General features: G+C 34.0%; 1 protein-coding gene across 2 annotated transcripts in view; it reads left to right on the top strand.

Annotated features, from left to right (window-relative positions):
• The window catches only part of PLCB1 (phospholipase C beta 1), a 784,598-nt gene that overhangs the window by 613,496 nt on the left and 144,481 nt on the right, over window positions 1–26,621 (top strand). For both annotated transcript variants that reach the window (XM_023217869.2, XM_023217868.2), the window contains exons 15-23: window positions 1,718–1,785; window positions 3,990–4,086; window positions 6,636–6,720; window positions 8,375–8,499; window positions 12,625–12,779; window positions 15,826–15,990; window positions 17,750–17,849; window positions 18,846–18,950; window positions 19,973–20,082. In XM_023217869.2, coding sequence (XP_023073637.1) covers window positions 1,718–1,785; window positions 3,990–4,086; window positions 6,636–6,720; window positions 8,375–8,499; window positions 12,625–12,779; window positions 15,826–15,990; window positions 17,750–17,849; window positions 18,846–18,950; window positions 19,973–20,082 — 1,010 coding nt within the window. The remainder of the gene's footprint in view (window positions 1–1,717; window positions 1,786–3,989; window positions 4,087–6,635; window positions 6,721–8,374; window positions 8,500–12,624; window positions 12,780–15,825; window positions 15,991–17,749; window positions 17,850–18,845; window positions 18,951–19,972; window positions 20,083–26,621) is intronic.

The following is a 26,621-nucleotide window of genomic DNA, read 5'->3' as shown; positions in this document are numbered from 1 at the left end:
TTACAGTAAAGCGAGACAAATTCTTTCTTTCCCACAGAAACTAAAGAATGACCTGATTGGCTATTTGAAATGACTGTGAATTGCTGGGTCCTATGAAGTATTTTGTGGAAAGCTCTGCCAAATAATTTTTTTTTAATTACTTAATTAAAAGAATCCCCTCTCTGACTTTTTTTTAAAAGGTAATAAGAACTTGGGATAAATTTCATTATAAAAATGCTTAAGTGGCAATACCCTAAAAGAATGTGTCTCTAATATAGTAGTAAGACACGTTTTATAACCAAAATATAATCAATTCATCTTATTAACTAATACAATATCAGCGTTATAAAGTGATTGTATGTGGTTTTCCTTAATAAACAATCCAATACATAATAACCCTTGTTCGTCGCAGAAATCTTTTCTCCCCTAGAGATTTTTAAGCAATACTTTTTTCACTGCTGTCATTCAGTAATTGAACTGTGTCAACCAAGTGAAAACATTTATAAGCTTCTCAGAGGACAGTGCAGTGGTACTGTCTCCATTTATATATAGATCGAGTAGGGCAGCTAACTTTCAGAAGGCTGGCAGCGGGCAATGGGGTGAGGGGGCGGGTGCAAGTTACTTCATTGTTGAACCATTATTGCCATCTATTGGACTCATCATGCTATTGCATTGTGTGAACCCTGAAAGATAGTGGTTAAATCAATTTAGAACTTTCGAACAATGTAGAACAACCTCGTTGACTTTTTACTTGAAAATCTTTTTTATATAATGGATATTACTGGGTCTGACTGAAGCCCATAGCTATGGAAGAATGTAATGCTTTATACTGATATGAATATTTAACCTAGCAGAAATACCCACTAATTCTTCAGGGGAAAAACAATTTATTTAATTACTTGTATATTGGCTAAATATGTAGCTGTAATTACTGTATATTGGCTAAATATGAAGCTGAATCATTTCTGATGGAGTTAGATTTCCAATCATGCTGATATTTAAGGACGCACCCATGTTATCCTGCCCTCTTAAAAAGAATATCAGCATTTTCTACGATACGTGCTTTGTTGTGATGACAATACATCCATCAAATAAGCTTGCAGACAAATATTAGGATAAAGTTGGCCCTTCACGATTTTTGTGTAGTGAGTTTGCTGCCAAAGCCCCAGAGTTCCTGCCCCAGCTCTTAACTTGTTTCCCTTCTGCAAGGTCCTCTCTGGCCTTGGGGAAAATGTCAACACAAGATAGCTGAGATATGTGCTGACCAAGCATTGCATGGATGAGTTGGGGCTTGGAAAGAAGGGAAAGATGAAGGAGGGATAGTTTATTTGTTTTCGGGATCATAGAGACCCTGAGAGAGTGTTTGTATATCAAAATAGAATACATGTACAATAGAAGGCAAACTGTGTTCAATGCCAGCAAACTGTGTTCAATGCCATGTGTTTAAAAACATATAGGGAAAAAATATTAAGACGAGCATTTTTTAATAGAATTTTGAAAAATTTAAGTGGTATTTATTAACAAATCCAGCTTAGGAAAAAAAATCTATATTCAAAAGGTCAGTATAATTTCCTATAACGAATGAAGTTTAAATCCCTGAAAAAAAAAATTTTAAACCAACAGAAAGCCCAACTTCCAAGGAAATCTGTAATTAATTTTTGATAAAATATGTGTTACAAGTGCTTTAAAGCTAAATGTTGAAATGTTGACATCATGATCTGTTATTAAAATTTGACAGGAGAAGCTGATACGGAAAGTGACGACGATGATGATGATGATGACTGTAAAAAATCTTCAATGGATGAGGTGGGTACTTAGGGCTTCTGGTCCCAAAGGCATTCCACCAACCTTTACCCTTCTGAATCTGTCTCATGGTCACTTTCTGCCATCTAGTGGCAAAAAGTAAATTTGTGCCTTCCAATGGCCAGCTTCAATTTTTGAGGCAATTAAATGGCTTATGAAATGTTCCAAAGACCACAGAAGATATGCGGTTTAGAAAAATGCTCAGAGCTGTGACATTCATTGCACTGTTGTAATTTTGGAACACTAGAGCTACCTATTTATATTAACTTAGGCATCCCGAGTAACTTGATTAGCTCAAAAATATTAATTGCACAGAACCTAGAAGAGAATCAGAAGCAGGTCAATCGGAATTTTAGAATTTTGTCTTAGCAAAAGTTTATACTGAAATGATCTGGGCAACAGAGTGAGACCTCATACCTTTAAAAACAAGTTAAAATGAAAGATAAAACACATCCAGGTGCAGTGGTGTACACCTGTAGTTCCAGCTACCAGGAAGGCTGAGGGAGGAGGATGGCTTGAGTCCAAAAATTTGAGGCTGCAGTGAGCTATGATCACACTACTGTGCTCCAGCTTAGATAACAGAGCAAGACACTGTCTCTCTTTAAAAATACGTATTTTTAAGTTTATATCGAATCTGCTTTCAAATTTGTTAGATATGTTCTGTCTCAGCACTCATAGCTCTACAATTTAGTAAAAATGAAACAAACAATAAGCTGTTCTTACTTCATGTCCTTCCTCTTAGAATTATTTTTTAATGTCTAAAGTTTTATTTAATTATGTTCCCCCACCAAATTTCAATTTTTAATTTCCAGGAAGAAAACAACTTACCATGTCTGGCAAAGTATATGTCCCTGAGAATGATTTCAATTGTGTATAATTTCTGATCAGTGATTCTAAATAATTTTTAAACTCTCTTACTAATTGGATAGTCCATTTTCAAATGAATATTTCCCAGTTAACATTTGACCTAAATATTACTGCCAGAATTTTTAAAAGAAACTCATCTCCATGCATTCTCTCTTCTAAAAGTGTGAGAAAATATTAGATCACTCTACAGAGGGCCAACTTGTGCCAACACTGCATTATTGGTTTTCTTTTTCATTAAAAACTCTATCAAAGTAATATGCCATATCTAAAAATAGCAAAAGCAACGTAAGATTGTACCACTTGCCAGGTACTGGTCTAAGCTCCTTCACATAAATTAACTCATTTTTTAATCCAAAACCACTATATGCTGTAGGAACTGATTTTATCCTGATTTTACAAATGAGTCAACTGAGGCACAGAGCAGTTAAGTAAGTTGCCCCAGGTTGCCCGGCTTCTAACTAGTGGACTTGGGATTCAAAATCAGGCAGGCTGGCTCTGGAACCCGAGCCATTAATCCCTGCACTATACTACCCTGCTTGTCTAAGACACACCAGGAACCAAGAAGGCAGGGAGGGAGGAGTGTTGATGAAGGAAAGCAGGAGTTGTTTACCCACCCCTGCCCATTTCCACAAAGCAATCTTTTTTATTATTATTAACAATTTTCAGTTCATTTGGTGGTCACCTGCCTAATAATTTTCTTATTGTGCAGTGAATTCTTAATTTACTAATCTGATGAGAACACATGGACACATAGAGGGGAACCACAGACATGGGGCCTAACTGATGATGGAGGTGGGAGGAGGGAGAGGATCAGGAAAAATAGCTAATGGACGCCAGGCTTAATACCTGGGTGACAAAATAATCTGGACAACAAACCCCTGTGACATGAGTTTACCTATATAAAAAAAAAAATACCTGCACATGTACCCCTGAACTTAAAAGTTAAGAAAAAAAAATTACTAACCTTAGACAATACTTATGGACCCCCTGCAATAGAAGATGAGCTATAGCTCAGTACTTCTCAAACTTTGATGGGCATTCCAGTCACCTTAGTAAACTGCAGGATCTGAGTCTGAGGCCTGCAGAGGGGCTAAGATCAGGCATTTCTAGGAGGGGGCGCTGCCAGCCACCATTCAACCTCCCACCTCCCTTCCTCCCTCACTTTTGTAAAATGAGGTGTTGCTGTTGCCTTTCTCCTGTAATGATTTTTCTTTTTGTAATTTTCAGAAAGGGAGGGATGATTATCTGCATGCTTGAGTCATGTTGTCATTTTCCTAGGAAAATAACTGATAATATAATGATGACTCTGGAAATGTTTTCTGTTTTATTCCTACTTCCAGGGGACCGCTGGAAGTGAGGCTATGGCCACAGAAGAAATGTCTAACCTGGTGAACTACATTCAGCCGGTCAAGTTTGAGTCATTTGAAATTTCAAAAAGTAAGTTTTCCCTGGAGAAAAACCCCTCTTGTAGCATATAATGATTATATTTTAAATACAGAGTAATGGAACCAAAGAATGTTACCCTTAATAGAGCTATTTATACTTTTGAAGTCTTAAATATATGTACATGTTGACTGTCTTGTTACCTTTACACAGGTATATAATAAATATACATGTATTGTAATATATAAAAATAACCATATGAGAAAGTACAATTGGGAATTGTACTTTGCTTTTTGTTCGCAACACACAGTGACATCCATCTATTACAGAAGTGATAATATTGAAATAAACTACCTATTTCCCAGAAGGGAAGCAGGCAGAGACTTGATGAACCCTGATAATTAGAAATAGAACCAATTTATCTATATTCCATTTGTCCAGCACATTTTGTATGTTTAGAATAAAACGCATTAACTTCACATCACTTTGTGTTTTCCCTTTATTCAACTATACATCCATACTTATGCAAATAAAAATATCATCTTTACCCAGACAAAAGGGTTCTTTTCTGAAAATGCCCCTTGTATTTGCATGAAGTGTAAGATGTTATCAGATTAAGGGAATCCTTGAAACTTACTAGCTGCTTATAAGGGTGTGCACTTAAAAACCAGCCCGGGCAACAGAGCGAGACTCCGTCTCAAACAACAACAACAAAAAAAACAGAAATGTTGCCTAAATGTACTAGCTTCTAATCAAGGATGGCTTTGCAGCTATATTAAAATCCAAGCCTCTACAAAACACACTTGTTTGTATTTGTATAATTTTACAAAAAGTCTTCACTTAGTGGTATATGGAATCTGGATCTCTACGACAAAGAATTCAACTTCCTAGAGTTTATATATAATGATTCTCAACATTTAATTCGATGTCCTAATTCCTGATATTTCCTACAAGTTGTTTTATTTGAAACATCCTTGCATAGTTATTTTTATATCACTGTAATTTCATTGACTGTAAAATGAGTTTCTCTAACTCATTAGTTAAAGTTCCAAGACAAGTAGCCAAGTGTGAGAAAGAGCCGATATATTTAGATTCGTCAGAACCTGGAAACAACAGCACCAGCTAGACTCACAAACAAGCACTTTTCTCCGTGTGTTTAATATCATTTTATAACCTTAAAAAAAGAATATTCAACATATTTTACCAAGTACCTATTAATGTTGACTTAATTTTAATTAATAGTTATGCTTAATTTAATAAGTCATATAAAACTAGATTTATGATGGACCAAAATAAGACAAGCCAAGGTTTGCCTCAGAGTGGATTGGAGAAGATGAGAAGATGGATAAAGAAGCCTGGAAATCATTAAGAAAAACGAGGTTTTAATTTTGAAAGACAGGTCAAAGAGGGAAAATATCTCAAAGATAAGTCAGTTTTAAAAATTTGGAGCTGTATAACCACCCTGTGCGATACTTATCTAAAATACTGCTCATAGTAGTTGGTTTTTAGTGGGGACAAGGGTAGAGAAAGTGACTCTTGGTCTTTCTAAACTAAGATAACTTTGTTTCTCTCACTCTAATTGGAGGCTTGAATTTCACTTTCAAAATGTTTCTCTTGTGTTTAGCACATCCTCCTCTCTGGTCTCCATTTTATTTCATACTGTATTAGTCGGTTCTCGTGCTGCTATGAAGAAATATCTGAGACTGGGTAATTTGTAAAGAAAAGAGGTTTAATTGATTCACAGTTCTGCATGGCTGGGGAGACCTCAGGAAACTTAACAATCATGGCGGAAGGCACCTCTTCACAGGGCAGCAGGAGAGAGAATGAGAACAGACAAGGGAAATGCCAGATGCTTATAAAACCATCAGCTCTCATGAGACTAATGCATTATCATGAGAATGACATGTGGGAACCACGCCCATAATTCAATTACCCCCACCTGATAACACCCCCTTGACACTGTGGGTATTACAATTCAAGATGAGATTTTGGGTGGGGACACAGCCAAACCATATCATGTATCTAATATGAAAATGAAGCCATGAGACTGGAAAATTTCCAAGGATCTTTCTGTTTTCAAGGACCATAATTCTGTCATATTAGTTATTTGAACAAAAAAGTATATACAAACTGATAAGGTGACAATGTGGGTATGAAAGAGATAGCACCTAGCACAAACTTTCCCATGGTCTCTTTTGTTAAACCCCACATTGGCCCTTACCAGTTTGTATACACTTTTTTGTATATACAAAATCTGGGTGAATTTAGAACAAAAGATTCCCACGGGGTCCCTGCTCTTTTGACAAATTTTTTTATTGCCACACTATACTTATCTAAAATTCATTCATGTCCCTAAATTACAAAAGCATAAGTAGCTCTGACCCAAGTAGCAAATACTAGAAAAGACAACTAACAAGACTCAGCTTTTGTTACAGGTAAATAGTGCACTAGAAAAAAAAAAAATTAAATATTAAAGTTACATTGAGGATTATTTGCTCTCAACTTCACTGAACATTTACCCATTTCTTTTATAAGTTATAATTTATAGCAATGAATTATATTTCTCACCTTCCCTTTTTTTGTTTTGTTGTTGCTTAACTCAGAAAGAAATAAAAGTTTTGAAATGTCTTCCTTCGTGGAAACCAAAGGACTTGAACAACTCACCAAATCTCCGGTGGAATTTGTAGAGTATCCTTGATTTGACGAATGACTGCAGAATAAACACTGCTGAAGTCTTGTGCTATTTGTTCATTTGGTTTTTTAATAAGGAGAAAGATGCATAAAATGGCTTAAGTATATAGCCTGGGGCGGATAAATAGTTTCAGGTATCATATACAATTCTGGGCAGGGTAGTCTGGCCTATGGAATAAAAAACTGGTCTTGGAATAAAGGAAGACTAGATTTCAAGGTTGCCTTCACACCACCAAGCTCTGTGTCTTTTGGCAATTTGCTTAATCCAGACTTTCTTTGTCTATAAAACAGAAGTAATGATACTATCTTTATGATTTGCTCTTTGGATTAGGTACAACATATGTAACATGAGTATGCATACTTTACACATATGTAAGATATATGTAAAGAAATATATACCTGACTTGGCATCTCACATACTTATATGTACTGTATGTCCAAATAGTAAGGATGATGATGATGACATTGTAAATATAAATATACATTACTAAGAATGGATTTATTGATATTACTGACAACAAAAATATTTGCTATTATCCATGAACTAAAATAAAGTGAAGCAGGCTATTAAATTTCCTTCATAAAATTAACACTAAATATCACAAAGTCCTCAATTTCATGTAGTAAGTCCTAGAATAAAGTTACCTTTAAAATTCATCAATGGAAGAAGAAGCAAATGTTGACTCCATAAATAAAGTCCTGCTAGAAAATTATCATTGTTAGTATTCATTACTGACTGTGTGATAGACCTTGTCTTAGCTCATTCAATCCTCACAGTAGTCCTATGATGTAGAAATTGTTTAATCTATTTTATAGATGAGGAAACTGAGGCACAGAAAGACAAAATAACTTGTCCAAGGTTATTCAGCTAGCAAGGTTGAGAGTTGAGGTTCAATTTCATTTTGCCTAGCTCAGAATGCTAACCAACCTTCACCTAACTTGGTGATAGGAATTAGTCAGTCATGTTTTAAAGACATAGCATGGTCCAACAACTACAAGATTCTTAGGATGGAAAACTGATGATGATAGGAACCAAAATATGAAGCAAGATCAGAAACTTCCATGCTGCATTGACCTTGTTATCAATTATAAAGAGTACCACAGTCTTGGCAAATAGCATTCCCAGAGAAAATTAATAAAATGAGCAGATAGCATTTCAAAAATAGCTATACGGTGCATATGATCTACTTCTGCCAAACACAATATCATTCTTTCAAATGATTTAACACATTCCAGCCTCCTTGTGTGTCCTTAGTCATTAAGTCCATCCTTAATACTCTCCACAAAATCACATTGACTTTGGCTCAGCCGCTTTTTGCTACCTCATTGACTTTTACCCACGGGGCTCTGCAAAGGTGATGCTATGCCTATGTGATAAGAGCATACTTATTATGTTTGTTTAGAAAGCTTTTTGCATATTTGATATTACTGACAACAAAAAGTTTTGCTATTATGCATGAACTAAATTAAAATGAAGCAGGCTATTTAATTTCTTTCATAAAATTAACACTAAATATCCCAAAGTAGCCCAATGAGATCATCAATATTTACTTCATTTTCCAAATGGAGAAAGATGGAAGATAGCTTCTTAGTTACTATTATTGACTAAATATTTTTATAATTGTATTCACTACTTAACATGATGGTCCAGATATAACAAAATGCAGCTTAGCAGGATATATCCAAAAGGAACACGTGTGGATTCATCCAACTATATGCCTCAGCTCTTCTGGAATGCAGGTTGTCAGATGGTGGCACTTAATTTCCAGACAATGGGTAAGTACGTGCTTGTTCCCATTCTGCTATAAAGTCACATTGCCAAGTGTCCAAAAACCATTCTTACATAATTGGGGGAGAGAAAATTGCCAGACTTGATTGAAAAAAATAATAAAAGCAAATTTCAATGAAGGGAATATCCATGCATTAAAAAAAGTGAATTTTGAAAATCAAGACATTTTATTCAATTATTCTGTAAATGGATCTTTATTTCTGCAGGTTTTGCATTATTTTTCAAACAAAAAATTTTATACTTTTAAAAATAATACATATTTATTTTGAAAATAATGGAAAATTCAGTAAGTATTTTAAAAATGAACTGCCAGGAATGCTACCAACTCAGAGATTCCACAATGTTGACTTTTAGCTTTGTAATCTATGTCTTTTTTGTCTACGTATACATGCTTTTTTATGTAACTCCTCGTTTAAAATAAATACATATATATAATTCATATATACATATATAAACACACACTCACTTAAGTGCCATACACAGACATGAATTTCAGTAACTTCTTACTAAGCGTATTTCACAATTCACTAAAAACTTATTTCTATTCCCTAAATTTCTTTTGGAAAAGATTTTAAAAACAGAATTACTAGTGTTAAAAGACATGAAGGTTTTAATTACCTTTATGAATATTGCCAAATTGTCTGTAAAAAATGTTGCGCTACATTACTCCACTGTCAGCAAAGTTTAGTATAAGGTGGCCTCTCGTTTGCCGTCTTGGTGGTTAAGTATTATCATTAAATAATAATAATAGTAATTAAACTTCAGACAAAAATCTGTTGTTTCACTGTTATTTTAAATTCATTTCTTGAATCATTATTGAAATTGAACTTTAAAAAATATGCTCCTTGGTTTTTGTATTTCTGCTTTTTATGAATTACATATTCAGGACTATCGTCAATTTTCTTGTTGATTTATAACAGCACTTTTTTATTTAAAGGGTATAATGTCTTTTGTGAAACAGACAAATTCATCGGATCAGGTCAGGCTGATTAATATTTAATTAAAGTTCTTGGTTTACTTGTGTGATTACAGCCTTCTCACCCCAGGATGAGAGCCTTATGCTCCCATTTTTCCCATGGTTTCTTTTTTATTTAGCCTTTTCATCCATCAAAATTTAATTTTGGTCCATAGTCTAAGTGAGATCAATCCTTTTTTTCATCCGTTTTAAACAGTCATCCCACTGACCTGGAATTACAAGTTAATAGATGCAGCCTTTTTCGTTGTGGTTGTTAATTCAGACCCATTTTTTTTCCCTTTATATCTTTTCCATTAATAAATTTGTCTGCCTTCCAGGATGCAATAACTCACTGTTTTTTACTGTATTTTATAATATGGATTAATACCTGGAAGTGGTGATTCTCCTTTACTACCATTAATTTTCAATTCCTTTTTTGCCATTGCCAGTGGAATTCTTATTTCAAACAAACTTAATCTAACTGTGTTGTGTTTACTTTGACCACTAAAAAAAAGAAAACTATTTTTTAAATCATATTAAATTTATAAATGTATCTGACAAAAACTGACACCTTTTTAATTTTTACTTTTTCTGTCACAGGAAATATGCTTTTCTCTTTACTTTAAAATTTTTTGTATTTAGTCCCTCAGCAAAATCACTTGTCTTCATCAGAGGTCTAGTTTTCTTAGACTTAATCTTTCTTTTTATTTATATTATATTTTTAACAGATTGTTTCTGGATATTTATATTTGTATATTTATTTATTTTATAAATTATTATATTTTACAAATGATCATCTTCCTAAATTCTTATAATGGCCTATTTTTTTTGCAGTATATTCCATTGGAATTTTTAGACACTCAAAGACAGTAATTTAATCATATCTCATTTCTCCTCCTGCCTTATTTATTGCTTTGGCCTGACCATTCTAAGGTATTAAATGAGGGTTCCAAGTGGGCATCTTCCTTTTTTTTCAGTAGGAAGTTCAACATTATGCCTTTTATTAAGTATCTATCAAGCTCTAAGTCACAATTAAGAGCAATTTGCTAAATATTTATGGCTTTTTAAAATCAATCAATTTATTTTTTATTGATACATAATAGCTGTACAAATGTTTACAGTACGTATGATACTTTGATACATTTATATAATAAAATCAGAGTAATTGGGATATCCATCACCTGAAATATTTATCTTTACATTAGAAACAATCAAATTGTTCTCTTCTAGCTATTTTCAAATGTACAAACTATTAATGTTAACTATAGTCACCTCCTTATATATCAAACACCAGGTCTTATGTCTTCTATCTAAGTTAAGAGTGGGCATCTTTCTCTTCATCCTGATCCTAATATAAATTTCACTGTTGTGATATCATCAAGTCAGATATTGGCTGTGTCTTTGAGTCAGATATTCTTTAACATACTAAAGGACACGTGTCCTATTTGACTAATGTTTTAGAAGTTTGTATTGAATGTTATTAAGTGTCTCTTGGACATCCATTGGGATGCTCAAATGTTCATCTTTCAGACGTAAATGTGATAAGTTATCTTAATAGATCTCATTTCCTATTATATAATTTTCCTTTTGTTCCCAAGGTAGGCTCTACTTATTTGTTATATATTATTTTTAGAATATATGACTTGCTAATGTAATTTTCAGGCTTTTGAAGCTAATTTTTTCAAGTGTCATAAATCCATTATTTTTCTTGAAATTTTGTCCAATTTTGGCATCATAGTTATGTTTATAAAATAATAGTTTAGTAAGAGAAAATTTCACTTTTCTGCTCTAAAAATGATTTGTTACATGAAACTTTAGAATAATTCCATCATCACCTCTTTATTATCCACATAGAGATGAGTCATGACGCAGATAACGTGGAACAGTTGACAACTTCCCAGATTCTTTACAACTTTAATATGTATTTTTTCACCCTATCGATTGCAATATGTGTGAACATTCATTTGATGCACTGAGTCTGAGGAAAATTTTGACCAGTAACCTTTGATTGCTGGAAGAGTCTATGTATAATTAGATATTCGTTGTAAGTAATCACAGAAGTGCAAATTTTTAAAAAGTAATTTTATGTACAAATTAAAAACCAAGAAAAGGAATGACAGAATCTTCTTTTAATGAGGTATGGAGAAGTCCATTCTCAAAAACATGGCTTAGCAGTATAAGCTGGTTTAAGCTTTCGGAAGGGCATTTTAGCAAGGCATCAAAGAAAGCTTTTCCAATGTGGACATCATTTGTCCCAGAAATTCCACTTATAAGAAAGTCACTGATGATGGCTTCAAAGGTTTCACCACAGTGATGTTTATCAAAACATTATAAGGGTGAAAAATTAGAAAAAACATAAATGTGCCCAAAAGGGGACTGATTAAATACATTATATTCTAATATACGCTTGAAGTATTAGAATACTATATTTAATATATTACATATTAGATGTATTAGAATAATATAATTATTATATTATAGAATAATATTAATAAATATATTAGAATATAATAAATGTATTAATAAATATATTAGAATACATAAATTATAATATTATTCTAACATATATTATATCTATAGTATATAGGTATAATATGTAATATAGTTATATATAATATCTAATGTAGACATAATATATAATATATTAGAATAATATATCTAATATAATATATTAGATCTGTTATATATTAGATATTTTATATATACTATATATAATTACATGTTAGATATTAGATACATTATATATGTATATTATATATTACAATATAATGTATTCTATTATATATTAATATAATATTTAATATATAATATAATATCTAAATATATTATTCTAATATATTTAATCAAAGGAATTTGAGAAAGCTGTTATAATTAAGGCAGATAAGTATTAAATGAAATCAACATACTTTATGTCAAAATATATTTGAAGTGGAAAAGCAGACTGTACACCCCCTGTTGGCAGTGATTATTTCTGGATTTGGGGATTACAGGTAAATTTTTTTTCTCATCTGTGTTTTCTACATTTCTATAATAACTAACTCTCTTCTAAAGGAGTACAGTCATAAAAGTAGACTGTGATAAATTTTACTTTACAATCTTACTTTCTTATCCCAAATATAGATAAACTCACAATAAGGCTTGTGTTTTTGATATTCAGACCTGGCTATGCAAATAAATATGGGGATGTATGAATACAATGGAAAGAGTGGCTATAGACTGAAGCCGGAGTTCATGAGGAGGCCCGACAAGCATTTTGATCCATTTACTGAAGGCATCGTAGATGGGATAGTGGCAAACACGTTGTCTGTTAAGGTATGTATTCCCCATCACAGAAGTGTTCCTGACAACAGTGTTGAATCTATCTACATTGCATAAAGAAGTGGCTTAGTCATTACAAATTTAGTAACTAGCAAAGATTCTACTTCCTTCCTATATTTTTTTTCTCTAAAGATCAAATACAAATTAAAAGTTTTCATAGGCCACATGGATAAGATAAAGGGACTGAATCTCATTCTTAATGATAAAAATCGGACTCTAAATCAATAAAATAAGTTAGAGAGACTCGTCATAACCAATCCTCTTTTTTGGTGTAACTATCCTACTGTGAAATTTACATGATAATTAGTGGCCCATATTGGAGAGATTTTCTGGTCTTTTTTCCCCCCTTTAGTTCTTAGCAAAATTAAAGAAAGAACATTCCCTCAATAAATTATCAAATATTAAACAAAAGCTTTCAAGTTACTTTAAATGGTTTTTTAAAATCTTCCAGAGTATTCAGAGATTTTAAAACACATGTTAATGATCTTTAAATAAAAGAGTTGCTTTATTAAATATATATGTATATATTGATATATATACATATACATATATCATAAATATATAAAATCATATATATACATACATATGTATATCTGACCCTAAATAATTCCAAATGATTTTTTATTCTTTGAAATTGATTTTATAGCAGATATAATTTTTTAGCTATCAGAAAATATTTTTAATACTGTGAAAGGAAAATCAATTTTTTAGAATACATTTTTACATGGATTCTTCATTGTTAAAGCTTTTCAAAAATATCATCTGTTTTCTGTTTAACTGAATAACTCTAAAACTAATAAATTTTTTAATGGACATAAATGCAATTTTTTGATTAATCTTAAACAAAGGCATTTGAAAAACTATATAAAAAACTTTCTATAACAGCTTCACTAATTTCTTTCTACCCTAAGCAGTTGAGCACATTTTTACTACAAGCTTTTGTTGCTTTATATCAAGGGTTTAAAGAATAAAATTTCAACGAAGTGTCTCATAATTATATCTTTTGAAATTACTTCAAGCCACATATATAAAGAGTTCAAGTTGTCAAAATTAGAGTTTATTTTAGGAAACTGTTTTCAGAAAAGGCTGTTTAATTTCTGTCAGGTGTGATTAAGATAAACTCATAAGTTTCATGTACTGATAGAATGCTACTTTTAGAATCGTTTTCAATTGTTACAGTTCGGTTGAATTAATAATATTTTTGTCTTGTTTGTAGATTCGTCTTGTTTTGAATGTATTTGTTTGCTTTTTTTTTTTTTGGTCTTGAAAATTCTACTGTAACAGTAAGCAATTATAAAACAATGACACAGAGGCAGGAAAGTTATGTTGAGTTGTGAAGGGGAAATAGTTGAGCCCTAGACAAGTGTAACCTGCTGCTCCTGTCCAGAGATGCTGTTCCAGAGCTGTCAGTCTCCCCAGAATGGACAGTCCTCACTGCAGTAGAGCCCTACCTTTCACATTATAGCTAGAGCCAAGATGCAGATCATAACTTTCCAATTATGCCTTTGTTTTCATTTTCTGGCATAGATTTTATAATGTCAGAATGGACTTATGAGCTTATACGATGTTGTGCCATCCTATTTTACTGATGAGAACATTGTGGTTTAGTGTCATGAATTTAGTTTAGGACTCTACTTTGATCAAACATCTTAAACACACAAAATCTGTGCATCTGAATTCCAAGTAGGACTTCTATAACTTAGAAGTTTTAAACATGTTTGAAATGTCTGCTCATTTTATAGACATGGTTCTCACAAAGAACCTCAAGTTAAACAAAGAGATTGTTGCTAGCAGGTCCCATGCACTCAAGCCAAAATAGAACATACAGGGGAAATGAGTTGTCCCAGGACAAATTCAGAGAGCCTTCCTGATGACTTTCTCTCACATTACTCAGAATTTCTGACCACATAGGACATGTAACTGACTTTGACTTTACTCAGCCTTTGATGGCTATTCCCATGCCACCATTTTGTCTGATTTCTGGCCCGGCCATAATTCTGTCCCCTTTCACAATCTTGAGCTCAGATTGTGAGCCCAGCCATAATGCTGTCTTCTTTTCACAATCTTGAGCTCAGAAAGTTCTTGACCAGCAGGCAACTTTCTTGTAACCACCTAACCCAGATTCACCAGGTTTGCTCTGTCGGCACTTGCTTCCTGCTGTTCACCTTCCTAGTATACAGCAGAAGCACATCTTTTTTGCCTCCATTAACCTTTATGACAGCTAATGGATACCTCAGATTTTGAAAATTTGGACAGAAACAGAGGCAGACATGGAAGACATTTATAAATATGTAATATTAAAAATATCTTTTAAGTCTATAATATCAATTAGTTCTGTAGCTAGACAAAGAATACCTAACTGTAGATGGTGACACCATGTGAGATTAGAGGTAACAATAAACTGATCTTGATGGTTTAAAGTGAATACTTGTTCATTTATTCCTCCTACAATACTTTGTCTTATTAATTGACTACTTCTAACCTTACCATTTTCAATGTCCCTCTACCAATCCGTATTAGTTCGTTTTCACAATGCTATAAAGAACTACCTGAGACTGAGCAATTTATAAAGAAAAGAGATTTAATTGACTCACAGTTCTGCATAACTGAGGAGGCCTCATGAAACTTACAATTATGGTGAAAAGTGAAGGGGAAGCAAAGCACATGTCACACGAGGGAAGGAGAGAGAGAGTGAGGGGAGAACTGCCACACACTTTTAAACCATCAGATCTCGTGAGAACTCACTGTCATGAGAACAGCATGAGAGAAACCACTCCCATAATCCAATCACTTCACACCAGGTCCCTCCCCAAACATGTGGGGATTACAATTTAACATGAGATTTGAGTGAGGACACAGAACCAAACCATATCACAATCCGTTAAGTGAAAGGGAAATCGTATTTCTACTCTTGCTTCTATTCCATTTTGCTTATAATTCAACATTCACCAGCAGCATTTGTGGCTCTTTAAAGTATTCTCTTATGTCTGTGTTATTTGCATATCAGAACTCCTTATGGATTGATTGATTGATTTTCTAGATTATTTCAGGTCAGTTTCTTTCTGATAAGAAAGTCGGGACTTATGTGGAAGTGGATATGTTTGGTTTGCCTGTGGATACAAGGAGGAAGGCATTTAAGACCAAGACATCCCAAGGAAATGCTGTGAATCCTGTCTGGGAAGAAGAACCTATTGTGTTCAAAAAGGTTGGTCACATGTTCTTGATATGAGTTATAACTGCATTTTCAGGTGTTTTACACTGAGAAAATAATGAAATGGTGAATTACTTGTTGTGTAATTTGGAAATTTACACATTTATAAAGCAGTTACCCTTTGAAAGCCATTCTGAAAACTCTTCAAGAATTCTGTTAATCACTTGTTTGGATTTTCAGAATTGTATTGTAAATCAATTCATTCTAGTATGCCTCAAATGGACAGCCGTAAAAACATATACATTTAACTCCTATCGTCTGATAGTACAAGTGATAAATGATACATTTTAATTATAACTCAAATGAAGTAGAGTGGAAGTAGGGAATAATAGAGTGGCTGAGAGAAAGAAAATTCATACTTCCTTTAAAAGGAACATTATTTAAATTCCCCAAAATCTCTAGCCTCTGAGAGCTGGTCATTCAATCTTGTCTGGGTTCCATCTAATAAAATTGAAACCTTTCACACTCAACTGGGCCCTTCTCTTTCTTCACCAAAAAGCAAATCTTCTTCACACATGCTTATCATGTAAAGGAAGAAAGTAAGTTCAGTGGGAAGTAGACTTTTTACCCTACTCTTCGCTTTTTTCTGGCCAAAATACCTACAAAGCCAGTCTTCTGCAAGGAGAATAGCTATATGGAAACTCTCTGTGCTCTGAGATTTTTCCATATGTTAACTGAGTTTAATAATAATGTTTACTATAATGTTTACTTCTTAGGGTTATTATGAATATTCTGTAAGTAAATACGCTAACCACGCTTAAGAAATATCTAGCACAATGAAAATATTCAGTAAATGTGAGTTTGCTGGTTTTGTAAACAATACATTTTTAAAGAGATAGTTGACTTCATGTTCTTGACATGAGATATAACTGCATATTTTAGATGTTTCACACTGAGGAAAGAAATGAGTAGTTGCTCGTTGCTTACTATGGGAATTTACAAATTTATAAGGCAATTGTACTTTGAAAGTTATCCTGAAAGTTATTCTTGTTTTTCAGTGGTGGTTGTTTTCACTTTTTTCTGCTGTCACTTTGAAGATGCAAAAGTAATTTGCTTTGAAAACATAAATGAAATATTCACATGGTGATAAGACCACTGAACTCTTTTTGTTTAAAGATAGAACTTTTGTCATTTCCACATTGAGAATGTTCATGTAAAAATAAAACGGCCTATTTTTTTTTAACAAATGCCTCATTTAGGGAAGGTGATAAAACACAGATGAAGCCCTATCTCTGACAACCCATGTCTTCTCCTCTGAGAATGAAATTTATAAGGCAACATCTCAACTTTTTGTCTAAAGTAGCTAAGTAGAAACTTCTACTTGGATCTGAAAAGGTGGTCCTGGCCAGGCACAGTGGCTCACGCCTGTAATCCCAGCACTTTGGGAGGCCAAGGTGGTGGATCACCTGAGGTCAGGAGTTCGAGACCAGCCTGACCAATGTGGTGAAATGCTGTCTCTACTAAAAATAAATACAAAAATTAGCCAGGCGTGGAGGCGTGCACCTGTAGTACCAGCTACTCAGAAGGCTGAGACAGGAGAATTGCTTGAACCTGGGAGGCGGAGGTTGCAGTGAGCCAAGATCATGCCACTGTACTTCAGCCTGGGTGACAGAGCAAGACTCTGTCAAAAAAAAAAAAAAAAGGAAGAAAGAAAGAGAAAAGAAAAGCTGGTCCTGATTGAATAATACCTTTCTAATTATTTCTTGGAATTATTTATTCGTATAACCAGATGTGTCCTTAATGTCCTTTGTAGGTGGTTCTTCCTACTCTGGCCTGTTTGAGAATAGCAGTTTATGAAGAAGGAGGTAAATTCATTGGCCACCGTATCTTGCCAGTGCAAGCCATTCGGCCAGGTATGGATAGTGTGCTGAGAAACTTTTTATCAAAGTTGCAAAGAAAATCATCACTGCTTAAAATATTACTAGAAAATGATTTAGGAAACTATTTTCTGCTTTGTAATTTTGTTACGTAACAAGGGCTATGAGATTTAGTTACATGTTTTTGTGGCATGTTGTAGTATTAACATATTAGTCAACTCTTTCAACAATAATTATGTGTAACAAACAATCTGAAAACTTATATGCAAGTATTTATCTTCAGTCTTATAGGTCTGTGGGTTGGCCAGGTTTGGCTGATCTAGCCTGGGCTCAGCAGCATAGCTGTGCTTCAGGTTCTGGGTTGGGTCTATGTCTGTCCCATACGTGCTCACTCTGGGGCCTAGGCTGAAGTGGCAGTTACTTCCACAATATGGACTTCTCTTGGCAGACCATTGGAATACAGAGGGCAAGTCTAATTCTGCATGTGCATTTTAAGCCTCTACTTACACCAAAATACTAATATACTGTTGACCAAAGCAGAGCTTAAGCACAAGTCAAGAAATCACGTCAAAGCTGGGCATGGCGGCTCACCCCCATAATCTCAGCACTTTGGGAGGCTGAGGCAGGAGGATCTCTTGAAGCCAGAAGTTTGAAACCAGCCTGGGCAACAGAGTGAGACCCTGTCTCTACAAAAAATAGTAATAACAATTAAAAAAAAAAGAAGTCATGTCAAGTATAATTCTATTATGGGGGCAAGTTTGGATCAATAATTCAGTCTATGACATATGATTTTGAATTCTCTTTTGTAGGAAAAAAACATATGGTTGGAAAGGAAAAAATCACAATGAATGTTTTCTTTTCTGATGAGAAAAATAATACCTTATCATTCATAACTGTCATTAAAATGAAAAAAGTGACCTGTTTTTCATCTAAAGTAACCTGAAATACATGCTTTCGTCACATAGATGTGCATACTTATAACTAACATTGGGAAGGAAATATGTGCTACACAGCATTATTCTCACCTTCCAGGCTATCACTATATATGTCTAAGGAATGAAAGGAACCAGCCTCTGACGCTGCCTGCTGTCTTTGTCTACATAGAAGTGAAAGACTATGTGCCAGACACATATGCAGGTAAACAACTTAACTCAAATACCCCTTTACTCAAAGGGGCATTTCTGTCTGGGTCATCATATATTTTTGGGTTAGTGGAAGGAAAACTGAACCAAACAGAGCAGGAGACTCTGGCTTCAGAATCACCCCTACTTTCGTATGTGTGTTTAGAGGTAAATTGCTTGAGCCATTGTGAATACATTTTAATTTAATGTATTTTAATTAAAATCACAACACCTCAGTTTTTTGAATATTTATTCCCTGGTAGTCTTATTCTCATGGGTCCAGCACTTACCAACTCATGTTATCCATTACAACAGATGTCTAGGTCTGTACACTGAATTTGTCTTCCACCAGTTTTAGAATGCTGATTCTTTTCATGGATGACATCCTAAATGTAAGGAATTAACCAAGAATCATAAACGTAAATGCTTATAGTGCCAAGTAGCTTGGGTGTAGGACACTGGGGAGTACTGGAAACCATGGTAAGCTTGTGGCACATGGTCCATCCAAAGCTGCCAGCCATAACTCATTCCAGCTAGGCACTGCCATTCAAATGATAACTATATTACCAAATCATTGGGTTATCTCAACAGTCCGGAAAGCAGGCTTTTTATGTGAAATGTCTCCATTTATGAAACATCATTTGGGCCAAATAGGACAATTGTGTGGGCCATTGCTGGAATGGATAGGCCCCTCAAAAAGAAACTAAAGAATCAAGAGTATTGAAGGATCCTGAGTTGAAGCCTGCCTGTCCAGTTTGACTCTCAGAACTAAACTCTTAATTTGTCTCTTCCTGAAGTTTCAACAGAGTCCTAACCCTTGTCCATGTTCAAAGTGTTGGTTAGAGGAGTAGATAGTTGTATGGGTAGATGGAAGAATGGAAGATGGATAATGACTGGGTGGATGGATGGATGGATGGGTGGGTAGATGGGTGATGAATGAATGCATGGACTGATAGTCAGACAGATGAGTAAGTAGATGAATGATGGATAATCAATACCTCCAGGACCTTTGATCTAAAATGTCTCTTCCCTATTTAGATGTCATTGAAGCTTTATCAAACCCAATCCGGTATGTGAACCTGATGGAGCAGAGAGCTAAGCAATTGGCTGCTTTGACACTGGAAGATGAAGAAGAAGTAAAGAAAGAGGTGAGAGGGTGTTTTAATCTCACATACAGCAGTAAGCATGATTTCCACACCTACTTGTTGGCTTTGTCTAGGTAATATCACATACCTCAGGAGAAGAAATAGCACATTGGAACACTTTCATGGAGTTCAGCATCATGTCACAGAACATCTAGATGATTGACTTAAATTTTTCACATTTCATTTTCTTTTCGTGTTCTGTGGGTACCACGAGCATCTTATCTTGTGATAAAATTAAACTGTACACATCTTGCCATTTCCATTGAAACTTTCTACATGATTTCATGCCAATTAAAGGTGATAACGGCACTTAAAAAGGAAGATAATCATCAAATCATTTAGGATTTCCCTTTGTCTTTAATGTAGTATGCAGGATTTTCAAAGTGCCTTTCTGATTTTTTATAATACATAAAATATTTAACGCAATACCTGGAAAATAGTATGAGCCATGAAGAGTCTACTATCATTATTAGATGGTTTATTTACATATTATAATGTATGTCCTCCAAATAATTGATATATTATTCCAAATTAGATGTCACAATGCTAAGCATAATTAAGGGAGGATCTAAAAATAGTAGAAATGAAGTTTAAAAATATAAAGCTTCTATGTAGACTGGCAGTCTTTTTGCTTTTAAAAAAGTGAATTATAACTTGATTATTAAAGGTGACACTAATATTAAAAATAGTGATAAAATTTTGCTATTTTCATATTTTACTCAGAGGAAAAACTTGAGAAAAAAGATAGAAAATGGAGAACTGTCAGTATTGGGGGAAAAAACCTTGAAAATTGTTTTAATAACTATAACTAATAGTTATCCATTACATAGTTCATTTAAATAGTCTATTAAAGTTGATATTGTTCATTAAGTAATGCTTTTCTTATTTCAAAAGCATTCTAGATTTACCATAGAAAATTTAAAACATAAAAATGACAAAAGAAAACAACAAAGAAATCAACTGTAATTCAAATATCCCATCCACTCAGAGATAGCCACAGTGAATGTCTGGTGTATACATATCTAGCCTTTTTATGCACAACTGTTACTCTTTCATAAAATAGGATAATATTTACAGTTTGTGTTGTAAGTGAAAATAAAAGTATTAAGTATCTCATTGTCCATGTCATTAAATATTCTTCTATGACATGACTTTTAATAACTCATAGCCTTCTATCATATAGCTCCACCATAATTTAATTACTAAGCCCCCAATTATTGGATATTTGCAATTCTGCACGATTTTATTTTATTTTATTTTATTTATGGGTACGTAGTTGGCATATATGTTATGGGGTGCATTTGATATTCTGATACAGGCATACTGATTTTTGTACACTGATTTTTAATTCTACAACTTCACTGAATGTTCATCAGTTCTAATAGCTCGTTGGTGGAGTCATTCGGTTTTTCCAAATATAAGATCATATCACCTGCAAACAGGAATAATTTGACTTTTTCCAATTTGGATGCCCTTTATTCATTTTCTTATCTAATTGCTCTACCTTGGATTTCCAGTACTATGTTGAATAATAGTGGTGAAAGTGAGCATCCTTGTCTTATTCCAGATCTCAGAGAAAAAAGGCTTTCAGTTTTTCTTCATTCAGTTTGATACTAGCTGTTGAACTGTTATATATGGCTTTCATTGTGTTGATATATGTTCCTTCTATACCCAGGTAGGGTTTTTTTGAGAGTTTTTACCAGAAGGGATGTTGAATTTTATCAAATGCTTTTTCAACATAAATTGAAATGATCATATGGTTTTTTTCCCTTCATTCTGCTGATATGATGTATCACATTGATTGATTTGCGTATGTTGAACCATCCTTGCATCTCTGGGATAAATCCCACTTGGGAGAATAATAGCTCAGCCCCTTGCTTGTGGTGGGCAACTTCTGTGTTGCAGTTCATGCTCCCGAGCGCCCTGTGGCATCAGCCTGAGACTGGAGTTTGCCCGAGGCCACATTTCGACTTATCTTCTTTCCTGTCTTAACCTGTTTGCCTCACCTCCCTTCAGTTTTTTCCTGAGACCATTCTCTCAGTAACTCATGTGCTCAAGAATCCTCATGTCCACTTCTGCTTCTAGGGAAACCAGCAATGCTAAGTAGCTTGCTGTTTTATAAATAAACACAAGAATGAGTTCTCTTTCTGAATTAATTCTTAATTAGTTAATTAAGACTTTAAATATTTGGCAATACTTACATCTTTCATTCTGATATTTCTTCAATGATAATAGTGCTTTTTCTCTTTTCCATGACCTTTAAAAGATTAAGGCTATTCTATGAGTCTCTCATTTTACTCATATGGACATCAGTATGAAATTAATTTCTCTCTTTGGAAATCCACCAAAGGTTCTCAAATTCTTTTCTCTTTTTCCTGCTTTACTTAATAGCATATTTAATAAAGTATAATTAAAGGTAAGGATAATTTACATAGATATAAATAAATCACTGTTAATAGCATTCTTCTTTAAATAGAAAACAGGACCTATTAGGTACAATGCATATTACCTGAGTGGCAAAGTTATCTGAATACCAAACCCCTGTGACACACCTATAAAACAAACCCTCATGTGTACGCCGAACCTAAAATAAAAGTTAAAAAAAAAAAAAAACAAAAAAAACCAGGAATGTCTTTTTTCAACTGGATTTATTTTATTCTGTAAGAAATAGAGGTTAAATGAAAGCATTTTCAAGTGAAATTACATGTATTTTCGGTATTTAGAGGAAATACTTTTTAGATTATCAACTTTAACCCATTAGTTAGCCATTGTGCCTAAGGAATAAGCACTTGCTTCAAGAGAACATTTCAACACTGCCATATTTCAGCCTACTTTTTATGTTGTCTGACATACACGTTCTTGTGAGTGAGCTGAAATTTATCTAAAATTGTTTGCAAATATTAGCTGGCTGTGCTGATACATGCCTGTAATCCCAGCTACTCGGGAGCCTGAGGCAGGGGAATTGCTTGAGTCCAGGAGACAGAGGCTGCAATGAACTATGAATGCACTACTATACCCTAGCCTGGGCGACAGAGACCATGTCTCTTAAAATAAAATAAAATAAAATAAAATAAAATAAGATAAGATAAGATAAGATAAAATATAAAATAAAATAAAAGTTTGTAAATATTTCCTAATTCAGTGTATGAAATATTGAGTATAGTAATTGAGCTAAAGGTCTCATAATGGAACATTTTCCTAATGGTGCTTCAGAGAGACAATTTCTGTAATGACTAGGGGAAAATGTCACTCTAAAGAATGGGAGACATAAGGCCTTTGAGATTGTAGGACTCTTTTTACGAATTGATGTCCTTTGAAAACCTTATCTTTGCATCATCAAAACGTTATTTCAGGAGAATAAAATGTACAAAACTACGGAAGTAGTTTCAAGTCACTCTTATTTTTGTTGTTCTTTTCTTAAAGGTGAGCAGAAAGCATTTTTAGAAATGTATAATATTGTTTAAACTTGGACAGTATTTGGACATTTTTCAGTTTTAGAAATAATTTTAGAGGCATTGAATCACATAGACCCTGTACTGGTCTAATAGAGGAAATACGATTTTTTTTCCTTTGACATATCTAAACTCTTAACTGGCCTCATTTTTACAACTCAAGAAACAAAAAATCATTTGCCCTTAACATGTAATGCTAGGAAAGAAGTCATTTCACACTTTGAGCACCAGTGTGTCTTTTTTCTTGTCTTGAAATAATGTAAGTTTGTTTGAATGATGCCATTGAAAATAAGTAACTGTGGTTTTCTCTAAAGAAAATTCTATCTAGGACATGGCAGGCACTGGAGACACTATTTTAGCAGCAAGGACTTTTTTAGTATCATCATGTTAATGTGATGCTTCTGAAGGTCATTTCTATTTGAACATTAAAAACTTCATTGGACTGCAAAATATTACCAGGTTTTTAATAGTCTTATAAATTATCTTCCTAGAGTAATTTATAAACCAAATAGAGAAGAAAGTGGAATTTTCCCCCATGATTTGAACAATAGATATTCATATCAGATAAGGCAAAAATATATTATTCAGATTATATTATACATATATTATGTGTATAATATATATTAGTTACATATTATCTGAATAATGGTTGGAAGTGAAGGAATAATAAAGATTCGTTATTGGAATTGTTTTGTCTTTGTAAATTCAGAGTGGTAGATTAGTCAAGTTGTAGAATAAGTGCCTTACTGAATCCTAACAAGGTATAACATTCACAGTTAATTCCTCTAAATAAAAAGTCATGTAGAAAAATTTTAAAACATAGCAAACTAAAGAAATAAAAATTTAAAACCCTCTAATTCTGCAAATACTGTTAACATTTTTAATGTATATCCTTCTAGCATGTTTCCTGGGTGAATTTTCGTTTGTTTATTTTTTGAGATGAAGTCTTGCTCTGTCGCCCAGGCTGGAGTGCAGTGGCATGATCTCGGCTCACTGCAACCTCTGCCTCCTGGGTTCAAGTGATTCTCCTGCCTCAGACTCCTGAGTAGCCAGGACTGCAGGCACTCACCACCACACCCAGCTAATTTTTATCTTTTTAGTAGAGACAGGGTTTCACCATGTTGGCTAGGCTCCTCTTGAACACCTGACCTCAGGTAATCCACCTGCCTCGGCCTCCCAAAGTGCTGGGATTACAGGCGTGAGCCCCCGTGGCTGACTTCTATGCACATTTTTAAAAGTAATTTTTTAAATGTTTTACAGACCGAATAATGTAATTATAGAGATGCCTAGTGAAATATCATAACACATTTTTTCTTTTCTATCTTTAAAATACCTATAAAAGGAAAAAGTAAATATCTCATACATTTATTAGGAAATATTTTGTGATAGTAATCTCATAAATGCAATATTTGAAAGTGACTTTTTTAATGGTAGAGAAGTAAAGAAAAAATAAATATAATGAGCAGTTACTGAGTGCTTACTGTATATCTGACACTATATTGAGCCCTTTATTTTATTTTTCTTTGATCAAGACAGGGTCTCAATGTGTTGCCCAAGCTAGTCTTCAACTCCCAGCTCAAGCAATCCTCCCACTTCTGCCTCCCAAAGCACTGAGATTACAGGGGTGATTCACCATGCCTGGCCATGAAGCTTTTACTGTATTCACTCACTTAAGTCTTAAAACCTCCGGATGTCCTAATTACCATTATTTCCATTTAACAAATGAAGAAACTAAGGCACTGAGGAGTTAAATTGTTTGCCTGTGCCACACTATTAGTAAAGAAAAGAGTTAGGATTGGGTTCTACAACTCATCTTCCACATCAGCACTTCTCCACCTTAAGTGTGAAGACCAGGGCATCGTGATAAAATGCTGATCCTGATTCACTGGGTCTGGGGTAGGGCCTGGGACTCAGCATCTCTAATAAGCCCCCAAGTGATGGGGTACTGCTGGTCCTTGGAGCACAGTTTAACAAGCATTTTCACCACACATGCACCACCTCTGTAACAAAGCTGTAATTTTCTGGTAACCTTTAGCAAGGATGGGCCCTTCGTTCATCTTTCTGTCCTCCGTAGCAGTTTACCTGAATGAGCGAGCACAGAGTATAAGACCTTTACCTTAAATAGTAACATCTTTTGATTGAATTTTTAGTTGAATGTCAAGAATTTTCCCCCTTTAATCACTGGATGTTGTCAGAACTTATTCTTCAGAAAGTTAGGTTTATCTTTGTGGGTTCTATTTGATTGGTTTGTGCATTGGCTGGCCAAAATACATATCCCTCCACTTGGAAGTTACGAAAGCTGTATTCATTTGCCAAGCATTCATTTCCATACTTGGGAAAGTTGTCATCTAAGACAGAGTCCCTGACACTACAAACCTTACCCAGTCCTCAAGGCCAAAAATGTTCACAAGAATTCCCAACATTGTCTCTGTTTGCATCCTGCAAGTAAAAGTGTGTGAGTGGTCTTTGTGTAATATTGATGTTGAAAAGGAAAAGTTGTTTGGTAATACTAAAAGTTTATTTATTCCAAAGGGCCTACTTTTTATATTGTCTGACTCACATATTCTTGTGAGTGAGCTGAAATTCATCTAAAATTGTTTGCAAATATTAACTGAGCGTTCTAACACATGCCTGTAGTCCCAGCTCTCCGGAGCCTGAGGCAGGAGAATCTCTTGATTCTCTAGAAGGCAGAGGCTGCAATGAGCTGTAAATGCACTACTGCACCCTAGCCTGGGTGACAGAGATCATGTCTCTTAAAAATAAATAAAATAAAATACAATTATTGGTAAATATTTCCTAATTCAGTGTATGGCCCCAATTTGATTATTTGAATAAGATATGAATTTCGCCAATAAAATAATGTGACATCAATAGAATCCAAGGTAGTGCTTTCATAAGGTTACAATGTTTTGCCCAAGGCCTTGGATACCATTTAATTATTCAAAACAGAAGTTTGATATTTCATTCACAATTAAGAACTTGACACTAAAATCAAAGATGAGGTTTACAGCTCATTTTGGATTCTCTTTAAATAAACTTCTTCCTCCTTCAAATCTTCCTCCTCAAATAATAAATTTGCAAGGTATTAAT

The sequence above is a fragment of the Piliocolobus tephrosceles genome, chromosome 20 (assembly GCF_002776525.5).
Source record: "Piliocolobus tephrosceles isolate RC106 chromosome 20, ASM277652v3, whole genome shotgun sequence".
NCBI lineage: Eukaryota > Metazoa > Chordata > Mammalia > Primates > Cercopithecidae > Piliocolobus > Piliocolobus tephrosceles.
This window is presented reverse-complemented; position numbering and strand designations above follow the sequence as displayed.